This window comes from Delphinus delphis, chromosome 11, assembly GCF_949987515.2.
Source record: "Delphinus delphis chromosome 11, mDelDel1.2, whole genome shotgun sequence".
In the NCBI taxonomy this organism is placed as follows: domain Eukaryota; kingdom Metazoa; phylum Chordata; class Mammalia; order Artiodactyla; family Delphinidae; genus Delphinus; species Delphinus delphis.
This window is the reverse complement of record NC_082693.1, coordinates 54,763,318-54,784,002: the sequence shown is the minus strand read 5'-3', so window position 1 is coordinate 54,784,002 and position 20,685 is coordinate 54,763,318. Positions and strand designations below refer to the sequence as shown.

At 41.6% G+C, this 20,685-nt stretch overlaps 1 protein-coding gene across 1 annotated transcript in view; it reads left to right on the top strand.

Moving 5' to 3' along the window:
* Positions 1–20,685, top strand: part of CPM (carboxypeptidase M) — a 289,531-nt gene that overhangs the window by 237,493 nt on the left and 31,353 nt on the right. Inside the window, exons 4-5 of the mRNA XM_060025195.2 lie at positions 9,495–9,592; positions 19,967–20,139. Coding sequence (XP_059881178.1) covers positions 9,495–9,592; positions 19,967–20,139 — 271 coding nt within the window. The remainder of the gene's footprint in view (positions 1–9,494; positions 9,593–19,966; positions 20,140–20,685) is intronic.

Genomic DNA, 20,685 nt, shown 5'->3' with positions numbered 1-20,685 from the left:
TTTGTGTATGGTGTTAGGGAGTGTTCTGATTTCATTATTTTACATGTAGCTGTCCAGCTTTCCCAGCACCACTTATTGAAGAGACTGTATTTTCTCCATTGTACCTCCTCACCTCCTTTGTCATAGATTGGTTGACCATAGGTGCGTGGGTTTATCTCTGGACTTTCTATCCTGTTCCATTGATCTATATTTCTGTTTTTGTGCCAGTACCATATTGTGTTGATTACTGTAGCTTTGTAGTATAGTCCTAACTCAGGGAGTCTGATTCCTCCAGCTCTATTTTTTCTTTCAAGACCCTCAGGGTCTTTTGCGTCTGCATACATATTTTAAGATTTTTTGTTGTAGTTCTGTAAAAAAAATGCCATTGGTAATTTGATAGGGATTGCATTGAATCTGTAGATTACTTTGGGTAGTATAGTCATTTTCACAACATTGATTCTTCCAATCCAAGAACATGGTCTATCTCTCCATGTGCTGGTATCATCTTTAATTTCTTTCATCAGTGTCTTATAGTTTTCTGCATACAGGTCTTTTGTCTCCCTAGGTAGGTTTATTTCTAGGTATTTTATTCTTTTTGTTGTAGTGGTAAATGGGAGTGTTTCCTTAATTTCTCTTTCAGATTTTTCATCATTAATGTATAGGAATGCAAGGGATTTCTGTGCATTAATTTTGTATCCTGCAACTTTACCAAATTCATTGATTAGCTCTAGTAGTTTTCTGGTGGCATCTTTAGGATTCTCTATGTATAGTATCATGTCATCTGCAAACAGTGACAGTTTTACTTCTTCTTTTCCAATTTGTATTCCTTTTATTTCTTTTTCTTTTCTGATTGCCATGGCTAAGACTTCCAAAACTATGTTGAATAATAGTGGTGAGAGTGGACATCCTTGTCCTGTTCCTGATCTTAGAGGAAATGCTTTCAGTTTTTCACCATTGAGAATGATGTTTTCTGTGGGTTTGTTATATATGGCCTTTATTATGTTGAAGTAGGTTCCCTCTGTGCCCACTTCCTGGAGAGTTTTTGTCATAAATGGGTGTTGAATTTTGTCAAAAGCTTTCTCTGCATCTATTGAGATGATCATATGGTTTTTATTCTTCAATTTGTTAATATGCTGTATCACATTGATTGATTTGCATATATTGAAGAATCCTTGCATCCCTGGGTTAAACCCCACTTGGTCATGGTGTATGATCCTTTTAATGTATTGTTGGATTCTGTTTGCTAGTATTTTGTTGAGGTATTTTGCCTCTATATTCATTCGTGATATTGCTCTGTAATTTTCTTTTTTTGTAGTATCTTTGTCTGGTTTTGGTATCAGGGTGATGGTGGCCTCATAAAATGAGTTTGGGAGTGTTCCTTCCTCTGCGATTTTTTGGAAGAGGTTGAGAAGGGTGGGTGTTAGCTCTTCTCTAAATGTTTGATATAATTCACCTGTGAAGCCATCTGGTGCTGGACTTTTGTTTGTTGGAAGATTTTTAATCACAGTTTCAATTTCATTACTTGTGATTGGTCTGTTCATGTTTTCTATTTCTTCCTGGTTCTGTCTTGGAAGGTCATACCTTTCTAAGAATTTGTCCATTTCTTCCAGGTTGTCCATTTTATTGCCATAGAATTGCTTGTAGTAATCTCTTTGGATGCTTTGTATTTCTGTGGTGTCTGTTGTTAACTTCTCCTTTTTCATTTCTAATTTTATTGATTTGAGTCCTCTACTTCTTTTTCTTGATGAGTGTGGCTAATGGTTTATCAGTTTTGTTTATCTTCTCAAAGAACCAGCTTTTAGTTTTATTGATCTTTGCCATTGTTTTCTTTGATTCTATTTCATTTATTTCTGCTCTGATCTTGACGATTTCTTTCCTTCTGCTAACTTTGGGTTTTGTTTGTTCTTCTTTCTCTAGTTCCTTTAGGTGTAATATTGGATTTGTTTATTTGAGATTCTTCCTGTTTCTTGAGGTAGGCTTGTATAGCTATAAACTTCCCTCTTAGAACTGCTTTTGCTGCATCCCATAGGTTTTGGATCATCGTGTTTTCATTGTCATTTGTCTCTAGGTATTTTTTGATTTCTGCTTTGATTTCTTCAGTGATCTCTTGGTTATTTAGTAATGTATTGTTTAGCCTCCATGTGTTTTTGTTTTTTATGTTTTTTTTCCCTGTAATTGATTTCTAATCTCATAGTACTGTGGTCAGAAAAGATGCTTGATATGATTTCAATTTTCTTAAATTTACTGAGGCTTGATTTGTGACCCAAGATATGATCTATCCTGGAGAATGTTCTGTGTGCATTTGAGAAGAAAGTATAATCTGCTGGTGTTGGATGGAATGTTCTATAAATATCAATTAAATCTGTCTGGTCTATTGTGTCATTTAAACCTTGTGTTTCCTTATTAATGTTCTCTTTGGATGATCTGTCCATTGGTGTAAGTGAGGTGTTAAAGTCCCCCACTATTATTTTGTTACTGTCGATTTCCTCTTTTATAACTGTTAGCAGTTGCCTTATGTATTGAGGTGCTCCTATGTTGGAGGCATATATATTTATATTGTTATATTTATGCAATTTAAATTGCATATATACTTATATGTTAGATTGTTGATCCCTTGACCATTATGTAGTGTCCTTCCTTGTCTCTTCTAACATTCTTTATTTTAAAGTCTATTTTATCTGATATGAGTATAGCTACTCCAGCTTTCTTTTGATTTCCATTTGCATGGAATATCTTTTTCCATCCCCTCACTTTCAGTCTGTATGTGTCCCTAGGTCTGAAGTGGGTCTCTTGTAGACAGCATATAGATGGGTCTTGTTTTTGTATCCATTCAGCAAGCCTGTGTCTTTTGGTTGGAGCATTTAATCCATTCACGTTTGAGGTAATTATCGATACGTATATTCCTATGACAATTTTCTTAATTGTTTTGGGTTTGTTTTTGTACCTCCTTTTCTTCTCGTGTTTCCCACTTAGAGAAGTTCCTTTAGCATTTGTTGTCGAGCTGGTTTGGTGGTGCTGAATTCTCTTAGCTTTTGCTTGTTTGTAAGGTTTTTGATTTCTCCATTGAATCTGAATGAGATCCTTGCCGGGTAGAGTAATCTTGGTTGTAGCTTCTTCCTTTCATCACTTTAAGTATATCATGCCACTCCCTCTTGGCTTGTAGAGTTTCTGCTGAGAAATCAGCTGTTAACCTTAAGGGAGTTCCCTTGTATGTTATTTGTCGTCTTTCCGTTGCTGCTTTCAATAATTTTTCTTTGTCTTTAATTTTTGCCAGTTTGATTACTATGTGTCTCGGTGTGTTTCTCCTTGGGTTTATCCTGTTTGGGACTCTCTGCATTTCCTGCCCTTGGGTGGCTATTTCCTTTCCCATGTTAGGGAAGTTTTCTACTGTAATCTCTTCAAATATTTTCTTAGGTCCTTTCTCTCTCTCTTCTCCTTCTGGGACCCCTATAACGTGAATGTTGTTGCGTTTAATATTGTCCCCAAGGTCTCTTAGACTGTCTTCATTTCTTTTCATTCTTTTTTCTTTATTCTGTTCCACAGCAGTGAATTCCACCATTCTGTCTTCCAGGTCACTTATCCGTCCTTCTGCCTCAGTTATTCTGCTATTGATTCCTTCTAGTGTTTTTTTTTCATTTCAGTTATTGTATTGTTCATCTCTGTTTGTTTGTTCTTTAATTCTTCTAGATCTTTGTTAAACATTTCTTGCATCTTCTCGATCTTTGCCTGCATTCTTTCTCCGAGGTGCTGGATCATCTTCACTATCATTATTCTGAATTCTTTTTCTGGAAGATTGCCTATCTCCACTTCATTTAGTTGTTTTTCTCGGGTTTTATCTTTTTCCTTTATCTGGTCCATAGCCCTCTGCCTTTTCATCTTGTCTGTCTTTCAGTGAATGTGGTTTTTGTTCCACACAGGCTGCAGGATTGTAGTTCTTCTTGCTTCTGCTGTCTGCCCTCTGGTGGATGAGGCTATCTAAGAGCCTTGTGCAAGGTTCCTGATGGGCGGGACTGCCTTGCCTGTAGTTTCTGAATAGAGAGCAGTTCAGGGACAAACTGGTACATCAGTTGGCAAACCAATTTGAGATTTGCATACCAAAGGGAGCAGATGATAGCTTTAACTTCTCAAACCATCCTCATAGGATCCTGTCAACCTCCTCCTTCCTTTTCCAATTCTCCCAAGGGGAGGCAGAAAAAATCTCAACACCAGAAATGGGACATGGCAAGCTTGGGACACAGGTTCACATTTCTCTGATATTTTCCATCTCTTAGGTGACTGAAGCAGTGCTGCATAGTGGTTAAGAACAGAGCTGGCTCTGAATAGACTGTCCTGCACCATGCCTTGTTACTTTGGTTCTCAAACTTTAGCGTGCGTGAAGATCCCCTGGAGAGCTTGTTAAGACACAAACTGCTGGTTCTCCCCCTGAGAGTCTCTGACTCAACACCTAGGGGTGGAGCCTGAGAATGTGCATTTCTAACAAGTTCCCAGGTGACACTGATGATGGTGGTCCTGGGACTACACGTTGAGAACCATGGCCTTATGAGCTTCCCTAAGATGGCATCCACCTGTGTGAAAGGATAATCTTTGTGCCTACCACTGTGGTTTCAGGGCTAAGTGAATATATGTAAAATGTCTGAGCTGTGAGTTCTACTACCATGCAAGCACAGCCAAACTGGAGACTTTTGTCCCTGTTTTGTTTGCGTCTGTTTTGTTTTTGTCGTGAGCCACTTAGCAGGAACCTCTTCCTCCACCTCCAAGCCCAAGGACACATGACTTTGGAGACTGAGTGTTTAACCTGACTGCAGTCATTGCAGTTTTTCAGCTCTTCTGGGACATTATTTGAAATAGGGCTTTGCGTGCTGTGTTCAGCTTCTTGTGTGTGTGGTAATGGGAGCATACCTAAGTGAGACTGAAGTTTTGGTGTCAGATCATTGGCTTCTTTTTAGAGAAGGCAGGAGGAATTCGCCAGCCTTACATCAGCCTTGCCAATGGAGTTGTTATTCCCACTATGTACGAGGTCACAAACTCATGCATTGAGAAAGCTCTCCCAAGGTTTGACTTAGGTCCAAGGGTAATTGTAAGGACACAAAGAGAAATATGGAAGTCTAGGAAACAACTGATCCATCTCCCTGGAGATCAGAGCCTGGTGGGTGGGATAATGAATACAACCAGCCTCATCGACACTGCAGCTCTGCTCCTGGGACCGGGCCACCCACGCAGCGTCTCCGCTTCTCTCTGGGCATGTCCCGCTGAAACTCTGGAAGTAGAGAGAGTCTGATGGGGTCGTTATGCCAACACTCAGTATGGACCGTCCCTGTAGGGTAGCCCTCGATTCGGGTGTCTTGCTCTGGCTCAATCGTCAAAGCCAGGTAGCAGCCTGGAACTTGCTCCAGGCGCAAATTATGGCAGTGCCATGCTGAAGGAACTGCCGGGGAACTTTCCACCCAGGGTGGGGTTGGCCCTGGACTACCTAGTACTTTCAGGGAGATTGAGGCAGCCTGGCGTCATCAGAAGAACACAGATATTGGAATCAGACAGACCTGAGTTTGAACCCTGGTTCTTCCACTTAAATCAATGAATTGTGGATATCACCCACCACACAGAGGTATTGTAAAGATCAAGTATTATAAAGTGCTCAGCGTAGTGCCCGGCACGGTCTCTGAACTTAATAAATGATAAGATTTGGTATTTTACTTTTTAAAAACTGGAAAGACGGAAAAGTGAGGGAAAAAAAAAAGTATTTGGCTTTATCATCCTATCACTTAGCCCCTTATTACTGACAACGTGCAGTTTTCAGTTCTTGTAGGGACTCACCCATTATTTCATTTAAGGCTTTATGTGCTTTGGATCTGTTTTCTTCCATGGTATTTTTTTACTGAACAGTCTGTTTTATATGGTTGTAGTTAAATAATTATGCATTCTGATTTGTTTCACATGATAAAGTAGTTTTACATTATAAATTCTGTACGTAATTTGAGTGAACATGCTGTAATTTACATAAAATTACTTAGAGTTGGACACCTAACGATGGAACATTGGTTGAATAAATGGTGCTGCATTTGTGTAATAAAATACTAAGCAGCCATTTATAAAGAATGTAGTCAAAGTCTATTTGTTAATATAGAAACATGTTCATGATTATATGGAAAAGGAGATGATTTTACCTCAAGATCCACTGCCTCCCAAATCTATCTGGATATTCACTGCCTCAAGATCAGCAGCTTTCAAACTTCAATGGGCCTCAGAATCACCAAGGGAGCCTGTTAAGTGCAGGTTTGGGGCCCTCCCCTAGGCTTTGATTTAGGAGATGGGGATCAGGGATTGGTGCTTTTCCAAGGATCCCGGCAATTCTGATGTGGGAATGACACTCCCCCCATTTCTACCTGTTGAAGCTGTACTGCGTTTACCAAGCTTCTCCTTCTACTTTCTCCTGAACGCCTAGAGCGTTGTTTCCTTGCCTCGTGGATCTTTGTGAAGCCTTCTGAATTGTAAGACTTTTCCTGGTCCTACAAGCAAACTCAGTTGGGCACCATGTCACCTCCCTAGGCTTTGTGTCAAGCTCTGAGTCGGTTCCTGGATATAGATACTGAAATCCTGGCATCCAGGTTTTGTTTACTTTGTAGTGAAGAGAAAGTGGCCGAGCATTTCAGAACTCTTGAGCACACCTGGTATTAGCAGGAACTTTGAGGAATAAAGGCAGCCTGTCCAACCTTGGCAGAGAAAAATCTTATTTAAATTACCCTCACCTTGGCAATCAAGCTGTGAAAAGTCAATAGTTTGTCCTTTGTGCATTTACTCTGGTCTAAGCCAGAGATCAGTGTTCGTTGGAGAGGCTGGTTAAAAAACTTCAAGAGACTTGTCATTCCTGGTGAATATCTCCAGGATTTCATTCTCAGACTTCGTGCCATGGAGGTTATTCAAGGGAAGTTTCTCATCTTGCGGTTTACTTAGGGGCCATTCGAGCCAAAATTGAGATTGAGTTACCACCCAAGTTCTTCTTCACTTAGGTTTTATTTTGATTTCCCTCCTTCCTTAAACCAAATAATATTGGATACCCATGTCAAGTCAGGTTTTTCTTGTCTTACACTATCCTTTATCTTACAGGTCAGCTGTTGCAAATGCAGACTTAGAAATATAACAACTAGTAAACATTATGTTGAGATGATGCTGAATTTTTTCCCTTGTCTGTGAGGGAACTAGGCCATAGTCTGTACAAATCTGTGGTTATTCTAGGTTTAAAAGCATTAATAGCTACAGAAAAGAATTCCCCAGTAGGAAACTAAAGAGCCAGGATTAATAGAAAAAAAGCTCAGAAAAACCTCTCCCTTGCTTCACGTGAAGATATTAACTTGGTAGATTTGAAGCCCTAGATGACATGAGAATTGGTACTATTGGGGGATGAAAGGTTCTGGTTGGTGCAGCGGTTCTGGCAGGAAATCACGTGACTCACTCGGAGTCATTCTTCAGAACTCGGTTTAGAAGGCAGCTCTAAACCCCTGCATCTGTAAAGCTTTATGTGATCCCACTCCTTGGAAAAAGTTCCTCGTTTATTCTACAGCCACAGCAGTACCTTATACACACTCTAAGGTCGTATATGTCACAGGCTAGTGAAATGATGTTTGCATGCTGCTGTTCTCCACTAGACCAGAAACTCACTGGGCGTAGAGTGTGACTTATTTGTACGGTCTAATCACCTGGTTAAATGCCTGGATATAGTGGTACTAAATAAATGGATGTGTAAATGAATGATGTGAGCGTGCTGCACTGAACAGGTGGCACCAATCAGATAGACTGCCTTTTGGGGGTGTTTTCTGACAATTTCTGCAGTTACTAAATTTAAAGCATCACCCTGTCAAGATGAATTTCCCTATAATTGTTAGAATAAATTAAGAATAAATGGTGAGGGCTTCCCTGGTGACGCAGTGGTTGAGAATCCACCTGCCAATGCAGGGGACACAGGTTCGAGCCCTGGTCCAGGCAGATCCCACATGCCACAGAACAACTAAGCCCATGCGTCACAACTACTGAGCCCACGTGCCACAACTGCTGAGGCCTGTGCGCACAGAGCCTGTGCTATGCAGTGGGAGGGGCCACCGCAGTGAGAGGCCCGCGCGCCGCAGCGAGGGGTAGCCCCCACTCACTGCAGCTGGGAAAAAGCCTGCGTGCGGTGGCCAAATCCCAACACAGCCAAAAATAAAATAAATAAAATAAATTTATTTTAAAAGCCCAACAAAAACCGTTCTAAAAAAACAATAAATGATGAAAAAGACAAGTCCAGTATCTGCTTCTCCCTGGATTCCTTATGGCAACTGGGTATTCCCCAGCCCATTGGCCCCCCCGCCCCAGGTTGAAGGAGCTGCACCTGAAATTCTGCAGAAATCCGCTCAACGTTAGCCCACGAGCTGCTGTTAAACTCCTTTCCTGGGTACTTGAATTCCACAGAAGGCTTAGCTGTCACAGATATGTGAACTTTGTATCTAGGTGCTAGATATCAAATAGTTACCCAATCTCTAATTTTAAAGTGTTTGTATTAAAAGAGCCAGATGATTTTAGAATCGAAAGAAACCTCTTCATTTTAGAGATTAGGACACCAACCTTCTTGAGAGACAGGCAGTTTTCGTTAGTGGCAGAAGCCCTAGAGTTGAGTCACATAGGCCAGGATTCAGGTCTTGGCTGTGGGGCTCAAATCACAGCCTCTTACTGGCTGTGTGATCATAAGCAGTTTATTTAATATTTTTTGAAGGTCAGTGTTTTCATTTGTAAAGTCCAGTTAAAAATCCATCTCCCTGGGTCAGGACAAGGGATTGCCTCAGGTAACGTGAACCAGAGATGCAATGGTAACATCTGCCCAGAGCAGATGTTCAACGATCTTGAGTCTCTGTCCTCCCTTGCCCAAATCACACCATTTATGGCAGAGTTAGGACTTGGACGTTTCCCTTGAGGCATTGTTAGGATGGCTTGTGCTTTCCGGCTTACGTGGCAGGACTCATGCCCATCAAGGACACTCATTGCTGGGGGGCTGTGTTACATGAGCGTTTGAATATGACAAGACTCAGGATTTACTGTAAAAACAGTTTCCCTTCTGAGTCACATATTTTCTTGGTGTTGCTTTCTTCACGTTCCTTGCACTGAGTTACGGCACCCTCCCTATCGACTATCAGTAATAATTTTGTGTAATTGTGTGAACTAGCAAGATCGCTTCTATAAAGCACCAGAAACTCAGAGCAAACTATAGAAACATTTTGGAAAAATAAGATCTACATAGCCTAATAAGTCTTCGATTTAAAAAAGTCACATTCTAGAATAAGAATTTAAATATTTGTGCTAAATTGAAAGGGTTTTGGAAACTAAAAGTGTTTTAAGCAAGGAAGCGTTAGTTACATGAACTGAGGTGGTTGTGAAACATTCGTCAGGTGGGAGAAGCAGCATCATTTGTTCACTGTTCTCATTCTCCCAGAGTTCCTTTGTCGCTTCAAAAGACAACTCATTTTTCTATACTCTTCTTCCCTGTAAAGGCAGAAACCTGTGGGTTCTTATTGTGGGACGCTTTCCAAATGAACACAGAATCGGGATTCCAGAATTCAAATACGTGGCAAATATGCATGGAGATGAGGTATGTATATGGCTTGAATATCTGACATGTCACCAGAGAAGCTTCCCCTTGGTCTCTTGTGCTCTGTCTAAATGCAAAGGAAGCAGCAGACACTGTAGCAAAGAATCTGGAAAGGTCTTCTGGTGAGGCCTTCTGAGAGGATTGAAGGAACCAGGTTCCAAAAACCAGCACAGCCATCTGGTTGTTTACCCAGTGCCCTGTGCAGGTAACTGGAACTTTTTTTGTTTGGGGTCTGGAAGAACAACAGTGTCCCAGCTCTGGACTGCCGGCAAGTCCCCGAACTCCTGCCTGTGTTGGTTTTCCCCATCTCCTGCTCAGCATCGAGGTGACCCAGCAGAGGAGCAATATTCTATTTGAACTAAAACAGTCAGATCCCAACTAGCTATCCAGACTCCTAGGAGCTGGCTTTTTGAATGCTTTTGTCGCTTTCTCTTAATCTGACACTTAGCGTTTCCAATGCTTAAGTTGAGAGCAGCGGTCCCCAACCTTTCTGGCACCAGGGACCGGTTTCATGGAAGACAGTTATTCCACAGACCGGAACAAGGTGGAGAATGGTTTCGGGATGATTCAAGCGCATTACATTTATTGTGCACTTTATTTCTATTATTATTACATTGTAATATATAATGAAATAATTACACAACTCACCATAATGCTGACAGGAGGTGGAGCTCAGGCAGTAATGCGAGCGATGGGGAGCGGCTGTAAATACAGATGAAGCTTTGCTCGCTTGCCCGCTGCTCACCTCCTGCTGTGCGGCCCGGCTCCTAACAGGCTGCGGACCGGTGCCAGTCCTCGGCCCAGGGTTGGGGGACCCCTGGTGTAGACCATCAAGCTTAGGGCTCTGTCATCCCCATCATTCAACAAACCCTTAAATTCCATCATGATGTCTTGCCTCTTTTCCAACTTACTGGGGATCAACTCTCTTTTTATTTTGTTTTGTTTATGTTATTTATTTTATATTTTGCAAAATACCCTTTACCACACCTGCCTGCCCAGCCATTCTTGCCAGGCATTTGAAGATGCTCCTCTCCATTTCTCACCTTTCTTCCTCAGAGTATTTTGAGAATATGACAACTGCAGGGTCTTCTGTTCCCCAGAACCCCACACAACTGGGCAATACAATGGGAGGGAAAGATAGTGCCCAGTCTTGACAGTAAAGAAAATTGACGTAGGAATATCAAACACACTTAACTTTAAGGAATGTCAAAGAACAGGAATATTCCTATAAGTATAACCTGCTGACTTGCTACGACACTTCCAGGTCTGCAGTAGCGTGGGTGGCATGCACTGCTCGAACGCTGGGCTTCCTGTCCCGGCTTAACCCTCCCCAACCCCAAGCTTTCTAGGAACAGGCTCCACCCGGCATGACACACACACATTCTGCCCTTCCTAGGCACGCTGCTCAACCCGCCCTGGTCCTGCCGAGCCAGGGGACTTCTTGTCACTGGAGCTCAGATGCAAACACTTGCCTTTGAGAGAGTGGTTGGTCTTTGAACCTGATTTGGGGGTGGATGGAAATTACTTTTTTAAGCATAATGGGCTTTGCTCGAAAAGGCTTGATATTGCTGGGAGTCTGACCATAGTTGTTTTTAAACAAAACAACTATTCATGACAGACAGCAGCCCAGACTTCCTTTCTCTTTTGCTATCTAGTCAATTGATCGAGGTCCTGTGGGATCCATTTTTAATGAGACACTGACTCCAGTAGTTTATTTATTGAATTCCTGGCATTTCAGAGGTTGCAGCCTGGTGCTTAGAAGTTAATCCTCTCAGTTGAAACTTCCAAAGAAAAGCAAGCGTCCTTCCTCTCACTCACCCCTGAATTCACTTGTACTTTCCCAAATTTCTGACATCTTGCCTTCCATGTAGTTAATGTAGCCCATCAAATCGGGCTCTCTCATTCACTGTGATTCTTTGAGGAATGCTAAGGACTGAGGTGACTCAGAGGGAAAAGTCCCAGTGTGTTTCGGGTGTGGGAACCTGAAGTCCTGCTATCCCCTGTGTGTCCCAGCTGGTAGCAGTATCTGGCGGCTCTGGGGGCCATTGAGAAACTTATTATCCTGAATTTAGATCTTGTATGTTCTGTCCTCCTGGAGCCACTAGGAGCTGGGGAAAGTGATGGCGTAACCCAGGAGCCAAAGGGTCACTTGGATTAGAAGGTTTAATCACCTTACTCATCCTTCTTCTCTTAGACCTTTTGGAATTGAAAGAGCATTTTCAAGAACGCACTATTAAAAAGCAACATAGATAACATTTGGGGGCAGTAGTTCTTAACCTTTGGTTGGATTCCTTGCTATTCTGGCACAAACTTTGAATGCTGATCTCAGGGTCCATGGATCTTCTAGGAGTTTGTGGCTCTCACGTGGAGAAGCCCAGCAGGGGTCATATGTGTACCGAGTAGTGTGGTGGACAGAATTGACCACGGTATTTTTTAAATGTTTCCTCTTTTCCCTGGACCCCACCTCAGCACCATCAGGAAGACCCAGTTATGTTGATCACACACACCATTTTCCCCCCATGAATTTTCACCTACTTCGTGATGCCTTCTTTTAGAATTGGGTCTTTATTAAATTAAAAATAACCTGTTATTATTACAAAATCAACATACGTACATCTTAGAAGAAATACAAACAAAAAGAAAACATTGTGTACTGACCTTCTACAAATTAGGACTGTCGATTCCTTATCATTCATCCTTCCAGATATTTTTGTGTGTGCAGTTGCACCAAATGAGCAATGCTAATTTGCTCTTTGTAACATTTTTCAGTTAATACAAGCTACCCTTGCATGTCAGTAAATGTTTATCCTATCTTTACCTTATATCCCATGTTCTCGTTTCTCCAGTTGTCCTCAAAATGTCCCCCAAAGTGTCCATTCAAAATTCTGTCCAAGATTATGCATCATATGTGGTTGACATATCCCTTGAATCTCCTTTAATCTAGCATATAAAGAATCTTTTCATGACGCTAGACTTAAGCGAGAACGTTGATCCATTGTGTGTCCTGCAGAACGTCCCTCAGATTGGATTGTTTCCTTCCTTATAATATCATCGATTTTGTGCCTCTCATCCCTCTATTTACTTCAAACTGGAAGTTAAATCTAAAGGTTCGTGGGACTCAGGTGAAACATTTTTGGCTACTGAAACATTTTTGGTGAAACATTTTTGGCTACTGTGTATCTTCGGAATCGCGAAGGTGGGTGACTTTGGCTGGTGCCGAAGGTCCAGGCTAATTAGCCTGGCTACATCTGGAATGCATGAAGCACACTGAGGGGAGCAAAATCTACTTGAAACAGCCCATTTTCAGGTGAGAATTGTTACAAGAGAATGAAGTCAAACCTCTGGTTTTGTATGATATTCCTCTTGTTCTCAGTCACCTTGTCATGAGCTCATGTCCTCACGATGCTGCATCGATCAGGCTGGCAAGTTCCCCTCCATACAGTACTCGCCGACGAGAGAAGAGTAACAGTAACCAACACTTACTGAGCATGGCTACGCTAAGTGCTTTGTGGGCGGCCTTTCTTCTGCTCACTTCTGCAGAAGGCATGTTTGTTAGTGTGTTGACCAGGAAGGGAATGCAGGTTTCTGTTGGTCCTCTGGGCCGGCATCAGAGCCTGAGCAGTGAGCCTTTCCCAGCTATGGCTCTGCCTCCTTGACCCCCTCCACTGCCTTTGGAACGTTCTGTTTTTACTGTTTTCCTTTTTACATATAGATCTATGATCTATCTCAAATTAATTTTTGTTTGGATGGATTCCCAGTTGTTCCAGCCCCGTTTGATTAGAAGATTTGGGCTCGTTCACCGTGTGAAAGCGTAGCAAACTCTTAGAGTAAGACTGGAGTGAGCATCTCCGTGTCACTTTTCTCTGTCCCTGTCTCATGCCTGCTGCCCGCCTCCCCTCCCTGATTGCTGGGGAGTCACACGGGGGAGCCTACGGAAAGAGCACCCGCCGCCCTTGATAAACCTTTGTCACCTGCTGTTCATGCTTTTTCAGAGTGAGGGAGACATTTCTGAGCTTCTAACTTTTCTCACTTTAGTAAGACTAGCAGGTGTTTTCCTGGTTTATCCAGGTTCTTGTTTGTACGCACATCAGCGTGTGGAATTGTAGAAGCCCCAGTCCTGGGTGTCATTCACACAGGCTCCTAATCGGCAGTGTGCGCACACCTGACATCCAATCCTTGTTATTCATTGGGAGGGATGAGACCAGAGGTCCCTGGGCGGGGCTCTCTGCCATTCCCCTGCTCCACAAATATTCACATCGTTTGGGAGCGGGGTCTTTGTTCCCCTCGCCCTCCTCCGACACCTCATTCTGCTACTGGCTGGCTTTGTAGTAAACTATTACCTATAATCTAAAATCAGAGCTTTAATGAACGCTGGGACCATCCCCTGGAAATGGAAACATCTAGTACCCTCAGCCTAAATGTGGGTGCAGGAGAGAAGCCTGGAAAATCACTCCTTGCTCCTTCCTCGAGCCCTCCCTGTTCTATGTTTTGTGCCTATCTGCCATCCCATGTTTTAAAATTTTTGCAGGAAAGAAAATCTTATATCTGGGCAATCTCTAGATTGTTAAGACATCTCTAATCCCTGTCTAATGGAAATATCCAAGTGAGGCATGACTATGTGTTTAAAAAGTCAGGTGCCTGGAATTTTAAGCTAATCCAGGAGCAGGCAAAGTGCAGGTGAGAGGTTGGGTCCACAGGTTCCCTTGACTGCAGGGCCCATGGTCTTTAAGTATGGGGGAAGGTATTCAGTCTATGTCTGTTAAGCATAACTGAATTGCCAATTCTGATTCTTTTTTTTTTCTAGAGTTGTTTTTTTTTAAGCTTCTGTTTCTTAAACATCAATGAATTATTTTTCCTATGATGGTTTATTTGGGTATAGAGTTCTGAAATACCCACATCACACTTAGAATTTCACATTTGGTGGCATTAATTTATAGTTTATTGGATTCCAGTTACATAATGGAAAGGAAAAACATTGCAAAAATATGGATAATAGTGATCATATTTTTCAACCTAAACATAAAGGCTAAATGGTTTTTTGCACACCTTCTAGGTATAAGAGACATTTAGACAGTAGTTTGTATGTCTAAATGTCTACATTTAGAGGGTATTTTAATGTTCTACGTGAACAACAGGACATAATATCCAGGATTGTGCCTATCCTGGAAGATCTTGGGCTGTGTAGTCAACATGCAGTAGAGGTTCCAAACTTACTAAAACAAGACAAAACAAAGCTTGCCACTTCTCAAGCCCTTTATTCCACCACTATCCCAGATGATGACAAAATGTCCTCAGTTACACAGCATGGCTTTGGATAATTATTTCTTTTTGCATTTAGACCAAACTAATCCTTATTCCAGGCGAAGTGTCTAATTCCTTTTAAGCATGTATTAAGTTCCTCATATAATTATCCTCTTTCTCTCCATCTCCCTTTTTTGGTGAGGGTGGGCCGGGGGACCAGGCTGTCGAGTCCTTGGCATGATCGGAATTGCTGGCCCCCAGCCCTGTGAAGTGTGTTCAGTATTGAACGTCCTTGCAATGAACTAACTTGATCATTTATATACCCCCTCTCACTGAGAACCTTAAGTCCTCATGTTTTCAGAAAGTTCCTCCTCAGAATAGTCATGACTTTGTAGTGGATTTGGCAACAGTAGCCAACAATCATTTATTGAGCACATGATATACCTGGAGCTGGGTGAGATACCAGGGCTACACAGGAAGCTGGTTAGGATGCTGCCATCAAACGTTGGATGGTGGAGTTGAGGGGTGGGGGTGGGGGTCAGTCAGGGTCAGTCAGGTCATTGTAATATGTGTGAACACTGTCAGGAGAGCACAGGTGAGGAGTTAAAGGACCGCCTAGGCAGGTCATGGAACCCGGACTTGGGGAGGCCACGGAAAAGTGTGCTAGATAATGTAATATTAGGCTAATATCTGAAGAGGGAGGATTTAGCTAGGCATTAAGACAGATGAATTAAGTCTGTAACACACCATGTGGAGCCCCAGAACTGACAGGCTTATTTTCCCCCAGAAGCTGCATTACAGTGTAGCATTTCAAGAACGGACTCCACCATTAGGAGAGCTGAAGTGTTGGTACTACCCTCTAATTCACTCTCGCACAGTACACTACCCAGTTGTGGATTGTTGCTTCAAAATTGTTTTCCAATTGTTCTTAGAAGTGCTAGAACATTGATTTTTATCTATCTAACAAATTCCCACTTGACTGAATTGAAGGAAAACTGATAGAGAATTTCTGCTTTCTGGGTTCTTGCCATCTTTTTTTTTTTAACTTTCTATTTTATACTGGAGTATAGTTGATTAACAATATTGTGTTAGTTTCAGGTGTGCACCAAAGTGATTCATATACATGTATCTATTCTTCTTCAGATTCTTTTCCCATTTAGGTTGTTAGCATTCCCTGTGCTATGCAGTAGGTCCTTGTTGGTTACCTATTTTAAATGTAGACATGTGTACACATCAATCCCAAACTCCCTGACTACCCCTTCCCCCCCACTCTCCCCCCGGTAACCATAGGTTCCTTCTTTAAGTCTGTGAGTCTGTTTCTGTTTTGTAATAAGTTCATTTGTATCATTTTTTTTTAGATTCTGCATATGAGCGATATTATACAATATTTCTCTTTCTCTTTCTGACTTATTTCACTCAGTATGACAATCTCTAGGTCCATCCTGGGTTCCTGCCATCTTAATGACCGGATGAATTATCAGAGAAAGACTTTAGAAGCTGGTGTGCTCACCCAGCCTTTCAGGCTCTTCATTAGGGATTCTTTCATTAAGTCCACACTCTCACAAAAGGAGCTAAATGAAAGGCTGGCTAAGCTAACGGAAACAGTTTTGACCATTCTTTTTTAAAATTTTAGTCTCTCTAAGGTTTCATATTCAAAGACTTAATTTTAAACGAAGGGAGGTCTATACATAAAACATGAATGAGTGTTTGAGACATTTATATTAAGGTTGAGAAGAATTAACTTGAATAATATGTGGCATAAATTTGCTGTTACAGAGACAGGAAAATATGGTCCAAGAAAACAAGAGGACTTTGTTTAACTCCCTCTGAAATTGCATCTGTTTACCTCACCTTTTTTTTTTAATTATCTAACTCTTAATTGGTTCTTTATCATACTTCCAAGATTTTTCTTTCACCCTCTACAGTTATGAACTTGTGGTTTGTTTTGGAATATGGAGACAAACAGAAAACACCTTGGTCACACATTCGTTACCTTGAAAGAATCATGATTTTATTGTTTTTGTAAAAATAACATAGGTTTCTTTAATTTAAAAAGCAATACTAGAAAAATAAGAGGAAATAAAAACTATTCAGAATACTATCGCTCAGAAATCACCATCATTAGTATTTGCCAGATGCTATTCTAGACATCTATATATCTCTACAGTAATAGAATGAGAGGAATCAAAAGGATATAAAATGAAATGTGTGTCATATTATACGTGTTATCTTTAAATAAGAAGTATGAGATTTAACTTTACTTGAATTTAACAGAATAGAACTGAAGTGAAATGAAAATAATTGGTGAACTTGGTATTTTCTCAAAATAAGAAATTATCAGGGCTTCCCTGGTGGCGCAGTGGTTGAGAGTCCGCCTGCCAGTGCAGGGGACGCGGGTTCGTGCCCCGGTCCAGGAGGATCCCACGTGCTGCGGAGCTGCTGGGCCCGTGAGCCATGGCCACAGAGCCTGTGCGTCCGGAGCCTGTGCTCCACGGCGGGAGAGGCCACAACAGTGAGAGGCCCGCGTACAGCAAAAAAAAAAAAAAAAGCAAAATAAGAAATTATCAGAAGATTCTTCTAAAGTCAAAAAATTAGGAAAAACTTTGGGCTTCCCTGGTGGCGCAGTGGTTGAGAATCTGCTTGCTAATGCAGGAGACACAGGTTCAAGCCCTGGTCTGGGAAGATCCCACATGCCGCGGAGCAACTAGGCCCGTGAGCCACAACTACTGAGCCTGCGCGCCTGGAGCCTGTGCTCTGCAACAAGAGAGGCCGCAATAGTGAGAGGCCTGCGCACTGCGATGAAGAGTGGCCCCCACTTCCCACAACTAGAGAAAGCCCTTGCACAGAAACGAAGACCCAAGACAGCCAAAAAAAAAATAAATAAATGTGGGGTTTTTAAAAAGAAAAGAATTTTAAAAAAAGGAAAAACTGAAATTATAATGATTTGAAATATATATATTTTTAAACTTTGGATAATATCCTATGACCCATTCTTGGGAAAAGTGAAGGAATTAGCAGTTTGAAAAGTCTTCTGTCCTCTCCTTTCCTCTCCCCCCGGCACCCACCCTTGCCGTTAGCTATAAACCTTAACTTTTACCTTCTATCCTATACCCACACCACCACAGTTGCTTAATTTAGTTCTATAGCTTAATCACAGCTTCTTACTCTTTGTTTTCATTTTCTTGTGGGTGGATGAATTTAATTGCCAACTCCTGTCTTGAGTTTGGGCGTGCTTGAGAATGTAGGATTCAGATAGTTAAGAGGAAATTCACATTTAGAACCATGCGGGGATTCCAATATATCTCACTTGGTACTTAACCTGGGACTCAGAGGGGCCTCAGGTTTTTCCTGGTACGTCCCTCTAATGGAACCATCCTACAGTCTCCAACCAGCATTTAGAAATCTCACTTCCTTCTCTCTTTCCTTGACCTTTTCTCTTCCCCAACCCCTGTCCAGAAAAGCCCCTTCAACCAACTACACTGTCCACCTTTAAAGCCACCTTTCACAGCTTAAAATTGCCAGCCCCTCCTCCTCTGGTTTCAGGGAAGCCAGTAAGGAGTGTCCAAATGTGCGTGATCTTCCAAAACACTGAATTGGAAACCCAGTGTGTGACTCACTTGACTTTTTTGGTTATCAAGCACCTTTTGTAAGGTTTGTAAGGACCTTTTTCAAGTGACAATTTTGACTGTTAAAACAAGAATCACAGTGGTGGAAGAAGATAGACATGAGTAGGAAAAAAATTGCAGTCAGAATGGAATTTACTTCTACTCTGAATTTTATGGCTACCTATAAATATGTAATTTACATATTTAAAATTTTCTTAGTTCCATTTTAATTATTCTGTGTTCATTAGGGTAACAAATTCATAAAATGTGATCTCTTTGCTTGCCAGCGAGGGGCATAAAGTATGGAATTGCTCATCCTTTGTCCCAACAATGAATTGCTACAGAGCAGTCATAAATGAAAATTCTTTTCCTGCCCACGGCCTTCATTAATGCACCAGAAGCACTGTCCTTATTTAACCACCTGCTGCCCTGATTTCCCATATACTAACTGCTCTACAACATCTGATCACATGTAAGAGGTAAATATTCCTTACCTAGAAGCAGAATCTTTGAACTCAGGATTACAGGGGAAAAGTAATATAGCCTAATCAAATCTTTCTAGAATAAGGTTGAATATGTGAATTCCTTTAAAAAAAAAAAAAGTAAATCTCTCCCTTGGGGATTATAAAGCAAGCTCTTTCACAGGCCTTCAGTTTCCCAATCATTGTTGGTACATAAGGTAATTTTAGGTGAATGTGACCATGTTTATTTTCAGTCATGCTTTTATTTTACTATACAATTAGAAACATATCTAGCAAAATGGTAATTATACAAAGTTTCTTATTTTTAATGTAAGTAAAAAGTGAGCCAATTTAAAGAAAATGCAAACTAAATAATAGTATAGATAATATGCAGATATGGCAAAAAATTGTGAGGATGTTGTGCCAAAGAAACATGAGGATGTGGAAATCAGAAATACAGAGGTACAGCAAAAATTGCACAAACGTGCAGGAGGGGAATTTGGAGATAAAAGAACTTGGAAACGGGGGAATATGAAAATCAGACCTATTTAAATTAACCTACTTAAATCATGCATATTACAAATTCAGATTTTTCTCTATTAAAATCTACATATCTACTGCAGTGGTTCTCCACGAATCATCCACCGAGACACGCACCACGGCTCTCCCGTGTGCCAGGCACGCTTGTGGAGACGCACAACTCCCTGCCTGATCTCTAGCTCCCCCTTTCGCCACCACTCCAGGAAGCATTTGGAAGACAGACAAACTGGAAGTAGGATAATAAGAATAACCTTTACTCCACTCTTAATTCATTTTTAGTAAATTATTTACTTATAGGTACTTTTTTTTAAGTTAACTTAAAAAAAACCTTTTACTCACAAAGGTTTTGCAGCACACCAGTGATGGATTGCCACGTGCCAGAGTGTCAGTATACCAGAGAAACAGTGGTCTGACAACTGGTTTTGGTCTCACATATCATGTGTAGTGCTTCTTGTTGGGGAATGTGTGCTTTGGGGACTGTTTTCCTCTCACCTAACAATATCCTCTTCTCTGTTTAACACCTATAGGCTGTAGGGCGGGAATTGCTGCTCCATTTAATTGAATATCTCGTCACCAGCGATGGAAGAGACCCTGAAATCACAAATCTAATTAATAGTACCCGGATACACATCATGCCTTCAATGAACCCAGATGGATTCGAAGCTGTTCTAAAGCCTGACTGTTTTTACAATAAGGGAAGGTAAGCACGGGCTAGTCTATCTTTATTTAAAACAACAAAAGCATAATAAGCCCCCCATCAGATCAGACCCCTTCGCCCTGTAAAGAGAAGTTAGCGAACCATCTCATAACCTGTGTCATGTCGCTGCTGTGCTGGAAACTTTTCAGGGCTGCCCATTGCTTTGACCTTGAGAAGTAAAATACTGAGCAAGGCTGATTTACCCCTGCGCCTGCCTCACTGCTCCGGCTTCATTGCCTGTTCCCCCGCACTCACCCTGCCGCAGCTGCTCAGACCTCCCTTCATCTTCTGCAACCACCAGCTGCCTTTTCACCCCTGGCATTTCCCACCCCTCCCCCCCCCACACCCTGCTTCAACAGCATTTCCTCAAAGCCTCTTTCCCTAACCTATCAGATATTAGAGCCCCAATTATTCTCACAACCTGGCACTTTACCATAATAACACAATCTTTAATGTCTCATTTCTTGTTTAATGTCTACCTGAGGGCAGGAATGTTCATCCCTGTTAAATCCCAGGGCCTAGGGTAGTACCTAGACCCTCAATAAACAG